This window comes from Rutidosis leptorrhynchoides, chromosome 5 (genome assembly GCF_046630445.1).
Source record: "Rutidosis leptorrhynchoides isolate AG116_Rl617_1_P2 chromosome 5, CSIRO_AGI_Rlap_v1, whole genome shotgun sequence".
Taxonomy (NCBI): domain Eukaryota; kingdom Viridiplantae; phylum Streptophyta; class Magnoliopsida; order Asterales; family Asteraceae; genus Rutidosis; species Rutidosis leptorrhynchoides.
The window spans coordinates 396,669,974-396,680,588 of NC_092337.1; the positions used below are offsets into that span (position 1 = coordinate 396,669,974).

The 10,615-nt window shown below is 34.8% G+C and overlaps 2 protein-coding genes across 2 annotated transcripts; one reads left to right on the forward strand and one right to left on the reverse strand.

Annotated features, from left to right (window-relative positions):
* The first annotated feature begins 486 nt into the window (after positions 1 to 486).
* LOC139847699 (uncharacterized) lies at positions 487 to 4,038 on the forward strand. The gene is made up of 6 exons (XM_071837424.1): positions 487 to 1,262; positions 1,851 to 1,953; positions 2,056 to 2,121; positions 2,271 to 2,444; positions 2,566 to 2,662; positions 3,691 to 4,038. Exons 1-6 carry the CDS (start codon positions 668 to 670, stop codon positions 3,814 to 3,816), a joined length of 1,161 nt encoding a protein of 386 aa, XP_071693525.1. The 5' UTR covers positions 487 to 667; the 3' UTR covers positions 3,817 to 4,038.
* Positions 4,039 to 4,672: 634 nt separating this feature from the next.
* On the reverse strand, positions 4,673 to 9,233 carry LOC139847321 (protein PAT1 homolog 1-like). Its single transcript, XM_071836991.1, has 5 exons — positions 9,063 to 9,233; positions 8,625 to 8,770; positions 8,253 to 8,309; positions 7,316 to 7,397; positions 4,673 to 7,187 (listed from the first exon to the last, which is right to left on the reverse strand). Exons 1-5 carry the CDS (start codon positions 9,112 to 9,114, stop codon positions 5,209 to 5,211), a joined length of 2,316 nt encoding a protein of 771 aa, XP_071693092.1. The 5' UTR covers positions 9,115 to 9,233; the 3' UTR covers positions 4,673 to 5,208.
* Positions 9,234 to 10,615: the final 1,382 nt, after the last annotated feature.

Below are 10,615 nucleotides of genomic sequence, written 5' to 3' on the forward strand. Positions count from 1 at the left end.
AAAATAAGAATACTTAGGTCTAAAACGCCTTACAAGCAAATGAACACAAAGCTCGAGCTCAATCTAAATGAAACTACTGAACTAGAATACCAAATCAACCAATCTAACCAACAAAGCAACAATTATACGATAAAATTAAAACAAACCACACATAAAACATAAAATGAGATCGAAATTTAACCAGTATTGAAAGATAAAGAGCTATCTTCGCACAAATCAAAGCAACCAAACAATATCATTTATACTACTCCGTAAAAATAAGTTACATGTTATATAATTATAATTATAATTATAATTATAATATAATATAATATAATTAATAAAATCTAAGTGTCTTTATTAAATTTAAATGACTCTATTATTATAAAAGTTTTAATGACTTCTAGTATTAAAAAACTTATGTGTAACCCCGTAAAAAATCACAATTACTGAAGCAGATCTAGCATAATTTCTTCTTCTTCAATCTTCCCATTCACGTTCACATTAGAATAAAATCATCAAATCCATTGCAATCCCCAAACCCTAAATCCCTAATTCACTTACACACCGAGAGAGATCTTCAATCATTTGACACATTGATTGCAATTCTCTCTCACACCATCACCATCACCATCACCACCACAATCCGTCGCCGCCGCCACCGTCGCTGTCTCCGTCAGTCGATGAGATGGGCAAACTATCAGTCATAATCTATATCACAGTAGCTCTACTAATCATCCTACTAATATCACACTCTCCAAATAAATCATCTCACCAGAACAACAACCGCCGTCACCGTCGCCTCAAACTCCGGTCAAACTTCACCGGAACCGTAACTGAACACCGCGTCTCATTCGATCCATTAGTCGCTGACATTGAACGTAAACAAGAAGACAAATTATGGGAACAAAGTCACTATTTAAACAACCATCATCAACAACAGCAGCAACAACATCATGAATCAGGATCAGAATTGGATGCACATGCGGCTCCTGGAATGGAATCGCAACCGGAATGGGAAGACTTTATTGAAGCTGAAGATTACTTGAATGATGAACATAAGTTTAATATTACACATAGATTAGTACTACTGTTTCCCAGAATTGATAATGATCCTGCTGATGGTTATGTAACTGAACATGAATTAACTGAATGGAACCTTGAACAGTCTCAAAAAGATGTGCTTCATAGGAGTAAAAGAGAGATGGAATTGCATGATAAGAATCATGATGGTTTAGTCTCTTTTGCTGAATATCAGCCCCCGACTTGGGTTCGTGATTCGGGTAAGCAAAACTTAACTCATTTGTCATGTATTTATTTTTGTTTTATATGGATTGAAGTTTGAATCTAGGTGAAGATGATAAATTTGATATCTTTTAGTTGCCATTATATGTAGTAAGACTTGATTTGGAATTCGAATGCTAGTTTTTGATATGATATAGGTGTAGAATATAGCTGCTGCTTTTAAAGGTTTTAACATCGGTCTTATGAATGTTATTAATTATTGATTCACTCGAGATTCGGGATAGTTATAGCGTCACCTATTAGAGTTAGCAAAGGGTGTGCATATGTTGTGTTTGATAGACTTTGAGGGCTTCTAGTATCGATTTACATGCTTGTTTCCTTTGGAACTAAAAGAAAGAATGCTTGATATAGTGGAATTGAACCAATGAATGTGGGGATGATTTTTGTTTGTTTCTTTACAAAATATATTTGACAGCATTGTGTTCATACAAAAGGTTAGTATTTACAAACCTAATGTACGCATGAAACCATATTTCTGATTCTTATATCGATTTGTAGAAATTAATTCTTGTATGTTTTTCAATATTTGGATATTCCACTTACAACCCTGGTTACATTGTTTCTAGATAATAATTCATTTGGATACGATATGGGTTGGTGGAAAGAGGAGCACTTTAATGCGTCTGATGCTGACGGGGATGGTTTTTTGAACATAACCGAGTTCAACGAGTAAGTTATCTCCTTTATTTTATAAAAGTACATGAATTTGTCAATTTTTTTTAATTTAATCTTGTACTTCCCGTTAATTGTGCCATTATTTGTTTTATTCAGCTTTCAGCACCCTGCAGACTCTAAAAAGCCAAGATTGCTTCAGTGGCTGTGCAAGGAGGAAGTAAGGTGACATACTGTGTTCAACGAGTTCTCTTGAATTATCTGATATCACTTTAAGCTAAAAAACTTCACATACATAATATATAATCTATGTAAATATGTATTCTTTTTGGAGTCCACAAACTAATATATAGAGTCAATTTGACTTGGTACAGGGAACGAGATACTGACAAAGACGGGAAGGTAAATTTCAAAGAGTTCTTCCATGGACTATTTGACTTAGTAAGAAACTATGATGAAGAGTTTCATAATGCTTCACATGAGAATAATGATTCGTTAGAGTCCCCAGCAAGGAGCTTTTTTGCCGAGCTCGACAAAGATGGTGACGGGTAAACCTAGACCTGTATAAAATTTTCAACTTTTAATTATTTGAAAATTACAAGTAAGCTTTTGTATAGAAAATGTATACAACCACATAGTTTTTACGAGGCTATATATATTATTCTGTAGATACTTGTCTGACGTGGAACTCCTACCTATCATCGGGAAGCTTCATCCATCAGAGCGTTACTACGCTAAGCAGCAGGCAGATTATATTATCTCACAGGTAAGAATTATTCAAATCGCACTAATCTCGTATTCATATGGATGTTCTGGCCTAGATAACTGTGTTTTCGTATATATTGTAGTATTGTGTGGATTTCAAGGTCCAATACCAACATTATAATTCCTTTCGGAAAAAATACCAACATTATAATTGTAGGTTGCATATGTAGGACTTTTTTTTGTAGAATATTAATATTAAGAACCCAAAATAATAAATATTAGGGTTTGTAATTACTAATTAGATGTGAAAAAATGGGTGTCAGATGTACAGACATTTTTAAGTGAAAATTCAACAATCATCTGGGGCTTTTTTTAGCCACTGATCATACACAATTTTCTTGATTCAAACCAAAATTACCCCACGTCAGTACACGTGAAAACACCATCCCTGAGCCGTCTATATGATGCTGATATGAACTATAAATGCCTGCAATATTAGAATGAGACGTTTCCAGTTGTGCGATTTCTAATCTATTTTCTAAGACTAAGTTAGAAAAAACGTAGACTTAAACAACCTATCAGTTTTCCTCCGTGGTACGTCCCAGTTTTATAGATCTGTCAGTGTCTAGTTTAGAGATATTGCACAAGATTGCATATACGATTGCAAATCCTTAACATTACTTAACTAGTAACTCCATATTAAGCAATGGACAGTCGATGCACATCTGCATGGCTTCACAATTTGTTGCTGGTGCTATTTTGTATTTATGCATTTATGTACTTTGTCTTCGTATGTGTGACTGGGATACCAACAGGAGCATGGCACTAATTCTTGATTATTATATAATCAAATAAATTGTATGAAAGTCAGATAAAGGTGTAAATTTATCTATGAAGTATAACTAATGAAGAAATTTATTGGTGATAAAACAATCAAATGTAAGGAAAGTAAAATAAATTGTACTATTCGTTGAATTATTGGCTAAATTACATTTATTTGAATTTGACTTAAAACTTGAGCTTACAAATTTTGAATTGAACTAAGAAAAATTAATTCCCTGACTCCTGAATTTCACATTTTTTTCCCAGGCTGATACAGATAAAGATGGGCGCTTATCGTTGACGGAAATGATTGATAATCCGTATGTATTTTATAGCGCTATCTTCAACGAGGATGAAGATGAAGATTTTGAATACCATGATGAGTTCCGCTAATCTGAACATTCGTAAAAGACCACTTCCACGATTCGTTTAGTGTATGCTTATTTATGTTTTGCAGTGTAATTTTAGGGTTGGATCTGCAGATATAGAAAATTTGTTCTTCATCGTAATAGTTAGGTTCCGAAGCAATTTGATGCCATTCGTTCACTTTTGTTTTTGAACTATAGATACAGTTACAAGATAGCAAACAGATTTTTCTCCATGTAAGGAACCCTGATTGAGTAGCAAAAAGCGTATTCGTCATTTGAGCTGTATTCTGCATATGTGTTTCATTATGGCATGTGCAGGATAATTAACTATTCGATAATTGCGATTCACATCACCCGATGACCCGAAATTGAACTTCAATTTCGGTTTTGAAGCATAAAATCACACCATTTGGAAATTTCAGTTTTGGAGTAAGTGAAGATAAAGCAAATCTACTGTTTTCTTGTAAATAATTCATTCATCGAACAACAATTTTATAAACTATCAAGGCATGTGTGTGTTTTCTATTATACCAATATCAGTTTTAATAAAAATGCATGCTGGCATTGTGTAAAATGATAATAAGTTAGTACGAATGATAATAAGTTAGTACGAATGATAATAAGTTACATGTTAAATGTCATACTCATCCTAATATCCTATGGTCAGAATACTCGAATTGGTATACAAGTTTTACCGTCCATGCTCTCGAACTAAGCCAAATTTTCTCTTGGGCAACAGTTGAAGGCATGTTATGCAACTGCGAGAGATGAACATGTGGGTGATTTAATCACCATGAGTGATCCCGGACTACTATTAAAAAAAAAAAATTGAACAAAAGCAAATACTAAATAAAACTGAATTCAATTATACCAACATCGCAATTCATTGAAATCGTAACCAAGTAACCCTAAAATTACAAATACACCCAACAAGTCATGTTAACACATATTATAAACATCTTAATCTCAATAACAACATAACTTTGAAGCCAAGAAGCATAAACATAAACGTATACTAAAACATCCAAAGGTAGTTACAAACAATTACTTGGTTTCGATGTATGAACCAGGAAGCGCCCAAAAAACATGCCTCCCCACTCAGCTACCACCAACGTACCAGTCTCTATACACGAAAGTCATCCTACAATTTAATTTTGTATAAAATTAAGACTAAGATTACATAACATTATGATAATATGCCAACTTCATGTTTCTTCCAAATTAACATCAATGGTGAAAACGGATAATATCCATCGAATCCAACCATTCACCACCTACTCCATCCATCACCAACACAACACATACACAAAACATTCATCACCTAAAGTTGTCAACCATCTATGAAACAATTTGAGACCATAATATGACCAAGTAATATCAAAAAAGTCATCGTACAACACTTCTTATAACATCCAACTCACCCTCTAACCGGCTCAAGGTTAACTTGACCACCGGTCCCTCTTTGACCAGTCAAACCCGCAACCTGCATCGATCTCTGAGAAAAATCAAATAACATCTTCTTCTGATTGTTATCTGTGTGCGGAAGACTAGCACGCAGTAGTTCAACCGGCATTTCTCTACTGATAGCACGGCCCAACTCCGAAGCATCAATATCTGTGCTTGGTGGGGTCCGCGTAGACATAGCTAGTAATAAACTATCATACTTGCTTAAACAGTACTTTGTAAGAAGCCCAAAAAACGCATCAAATGACGCTTGCCACAGCTTCGGGTTTTTGGATGAAACTGGAGTGTTACTGTTACTTAACAACTGAGTGGCCCGATCCAGAACTGATTTAATAACAACAGATGCACCGTCACCAAAGGGGCTCCCGATGGGCCGAAGTGGCGGTTGCTCTGAAGAACATACTACTGCAGCAAGACAAGCACTCAGAGAATTAAGATCCATTGACCCGATACATGTAGAGGCTGATTGGGCTAAACCGGCAACGGTTAAAGAAGCCGATTTATCAGACGGCAGGCCGCCAAATAGAAACCGTAAGTGACGGAAAATTGTCATACATACAATTCGTGCAAGTTCACTATTAGGTGAGAGAAGTTGAAGGTATCTTGAAATGAGCTTTCGACCCTTGGGAAGGGATGCTAATCGTAAAAAGACGATATCGTCCTTCGGAGTCAAACTTTTCCCGAGTGGGTCAACAAGCTGTAGTGATGTGGCTAACCCTTCTAGAAGAATCTGCCTTCTTTGTCTCATTTGTAACCCGCCATCTTGAGGCAAACTATATTGTAACGAACGATCAATGTCATCCACATCAAGAAGAAGACAAAGGCTATCTTCGATTGTAATTCTAGCTGCAAGCATCGGTTCTTGTTCTAATGGTTTTTCGGATAGTTTATTTTCAGAACTGGACTCAGCAGATTTAGTAGGAGGGTCAACTTCAAGAAGAGGCTGGGGCCTACGGATGAAAGATAATGAAATCCTTCCTTGAGAATCGATATTGACATTGTTTTTCGAATCTGTACTGTTACGTGAAGATTTAAAAGGAGAATCTTTGAGACGAGCAGGACAGAAACGGGTTTTTGATTTTGAATCGGAAGATAATTTAGCAACTCGGGCTTGGCGATAATAATCATATATATACGGATCGTTGTTATGAGTTGCAGCATGCTGGATTTTAAGAACGGATTCAATCTCTTCAGAAGTCATGTATTTTGAATTGAACTGTATCCGAAATTTATCACTTTTTTGATTACTACCATCAGAGTTGTTACGCGAAAGACGTCCACCGTGTCTATTGCTCTTTTGGGTTGTTTTGGGTTTTAAATGTAATGGACGAGAAGGTAACGGGTATGACAGTAGTGGTGCATAAGGGCCAACAGAGTGTTGAAATGGTGACATAAAATGGGGTGATAGTGACCTATTATGAAGCAATTTTTGCTGAAACGTGTTGCTTAATAGACCCGCATGGTCCACATGTAGCATATGATTGGTCCAGTTGTTCTGTGGCTGAGAATAACGGGAAAGGCCTGGAGGAGTTAGGTGGGACGTATTTCCAACATAATGCGATCCATGAAGGACATTATTTAGACGCAGATTATTAGTATTTGACAAATGTGAGAAATTTGGCTCTGGAAAAGGTGAATGAGTATTGGAAGAAAGATTCAGAAGATTTGAATGCTGACGTGGCGATGAGAGATTAGTTTGACCCATAGGAGGAAAGGAAGGGAAAGATGGGTCGGGTAGCAAAATGGGTTCGTTAAAAAACTGATGTGGTTCTTGAGGGTATGATGATGCTCTGTACAACGGTTTTGAATCTGAATAGAGATGTGGCTGTGATGACCATCTTCTGATTTGTTGGTAGCTTTCGGAGTCGGAAATATGTGGGTCCAACATCTCGTTCAGCTCTCTTTCTTGTAGCCATTCGGAAGCAGATGAACCTTCAAATAGTTTAGTTATAAAATTGTAAAAAACACAAATTTTATGTAAACAGTACATAGATTATAGATTATAATTATAATAAATTAATTATAATGATCATAAAAGATGTGGTTATTTATGTACGCACTTTCTCTCGAAAAAGATCCTGATCCTGATCCGCGATCGCCAATAACTCCAGGATGCCTAGGTCCACTAACTGTTCTGTTTAACTGCAGAACATAAAACATATTTACCATCCCACACTTAGTTGTTTTACACAAAAGTAATACAAATAAGATGAACATGTATAAGAAGATACAACTTGATATATAAAGCTAATTATTACAGAGTTAATAAATGCATTTGATAAGGAATCAAATACTCTCTGTGTGGGTTAAACAGGAACAAATCTTAACAAAAAATGAAAAATGGGTCGATTGGGAGAAACAAGTAAACGGTAACCATAGTGTCTTAAAATAATAAGAAGCTCCTTGCACTTTAGTTTTTAGTTTAAAATAGTGCTCTATAAATATAGCTTTTATATTATCTTGCTTTCAAAATTCATTAAAACTCACAATTGAATTCAAAGCATCAGATTCAAAGTATTGACAAATCAACCCAACCCAACCGATTCTTCAACTCACACCCATTCTGTCACCTCTAGGTACCATCACAAACAAGGTTTGCTCCCATTCGGACTTTTTAGGGAGTACTTGGCAACTCGGGAAGTACTCGGATATTGACCAAGTTTGACATTGACCAATTTTGACCAAGTTTTGACCGATTATTCAAGTTTTGTCTGAGTACTTGCTGAGTACTCCCTGAGTTGCAAAACCTGAGTACTCGCCTAGTGGCGACTGCAAAGTCACGGGGAAATTCATCAGGTGACTGCACAAACATTTGGTAGCTTTTCTAATATATAGCAAGCAAATAGGTGTGCTTGGCTTTGGCACCGAACCTAAATGTTTACCTGGTAAGGGGGTACGAATTTGAAGGTTAAAACAGTGGTAAGGGTTCGCGAATTTGAGGTTAAAACACATAACAGAAACTTATTACAGATAATTTTAAAATTGAGGGTAGCTAACCTTCGAAAATATAGTTGACAGATCATCCAAATCTGATAAAGACCCAACCCCTGATTCCTGCTTACAGAAAATGAACATACAACGAAAGTCAGCAAAAGGATACCGAAATGTATTAGTTTAGAATTCCAAATTAATGAAAGTAAATAAGAGTATAGTAGCTTTAGAAGTCAAATAACAAAACAGATATACATGTACAAATAGTATAGTATAAACATAATAACAACTTCAAAAGTCAATAAAACGTCTGAACCAGTTTGGTACGTCAGTAAATAACCATCAAAACGTTCAAATAACACGTACATTAACCATCTGTAAACTGATCCTACATTTTATCTGTAAACTGATTCTACATTTTAGAGTTGAAAAACTTACGTCTTCCTTATCAAACAAACGATATTCATCATCACGATGTCCATTTATAGGAGATTCTACCTCAACTTCTAAGAGCCCAAAATCAGCCTTGTCGGAATTACCTTGACCGAAAAACGCATACTTTGATGCATCAAATAATTCATCACCTGCAACACATATTAAACTGAATCAACAACAAAAACACATTTTATTCACACACATATATTATATACAGGCATTATATTAAATCAAAAATAAACGCATCTAATTAATTATCTTTACAAACTATCAACATAAATCATCAAGCTAAAATTAAGCATTCTCGCAGATCTCATGCAATTACACGCCAATTTATATACACAATTCGCTATAAATCGTAACTGTATTCGAACTGAGCATTACTTTTAATAAAAAATGAAAATGCTAGGGCAAAATATAATATAAAAAGGTATAAAAAACCTGATAAAGAAGTATCAATGTTGCTGAAATTATAACTACCAGATCTCTGCATATCGGGTGGTTAAAAAGGGGGAAATTAGGGTTTTGAGGAATTGAATCGAAGGGAAAAGGGGGAATTGCACCATAGAATTACAGAAATAATAATAATAATAATATGGCGGTTGTGTAACATGTGATTGATTGCGTTATAGAGTTGACGTTCTTCTTCTTCTATACTCTACGCTAACTCTAAAGTTAGCTAAAAGGAAGAAGCATTGCACTTTCCCCTAATACAGTAATAACTAGTTGTGTAGCCTCGTTTTACGCCGGGGCTCCGTTTTGAATGCGAATTAAAAAAAAATCTTATCTTTTTTGTAAAAAAAAAAATTTCGACATCAAACATTGAAAGGTTGTTCTTTTTGTGAAAGTTGCTTCTTTTAGCGTTCCTTTTTTTAAGTTAGTTGATGTATTTTGTAAAAAAGAATATTTTTCGACATCTTTTGGTAGCATTGAAGGGTTGTTCCTTTTATGAAAGTTTGCCTTTTTATCGTTGGAAAAAAAAAGGTAGTTGATTTTTTTGTAAAAAAGAATTTTTTTCGACATCTTTTGGTAACATTGAAGTGTTGGTTCTTTTACGAAAGTTGCTTCTTTTATCGTTGGAATAAAAAAAAAGGTGAAATGACGGAAATACCTCTGGTTACTATTGATGAATAGTGCTACAAGGTTTTATCTTTTAGATAGTATAGTAATAGTAGTAGTGAAATAATAATAACAATAATAATAATTAATAATAATAATAATAATAATAATAATAATAATAATAATAATAATAATAATAATAATAATAGTGATTTAAAAGTTTTGTGTTAATGTGTAAAAAAATGAGAAGGTTTGTAGTTGATATGTGGAGAATGAGTAGTTGTAGGATTATTTTTGTGAAAGTGTAAAAGATGTAAATTTTTTAAGGGGTTCTGGGAAAGTAAAAAAGTGTTGTGGTAACTTTTAAAGGGTAAAAAGTGTGGTGGTTTCATTTAAAGGTTAAGAAGTTTGGTAGTTGCTTTTAAAGAGGGTGGAAGTGTACTATTCATTTCCACTTTTCTAATTAGATATATAGATAGATAATTAATTAATTATTTACATTAATTAATTAACTTATTAGTTAATTAATTACTCCGTAAGTATTAATTTTGAGCGTTGAGTGCATTGAATTCAAGCAAACTGTACTACGAGTATAACAATTTAAATGTTACTCACTACGTTCCATATTAATAGTCCAGTTTTCCTAACATCTCAATATTCCTTCATAATCTCCATTAAAGCTACAAGAAAAGTCTTACTAAGAAGCACATCTACTTTGGATCTTCTCCGCTGCTTGTTCCTTCACGTCTCTTCTATTCTCTGATCGCTACGCCGGTTTGTAGCCCCTCTGCTGCTCCTCTCTTCGACCACCGGCATCTCGCCGGTGGTTTGGATTTTCTTGTTTTCCGTTCTTAATAAGGTACTCTCACTCCTTCCTTTTCCGGCGTACTTTGGGCGACACTGTCTTCTCCGGCTTCACTTCCGACATCTAGTCG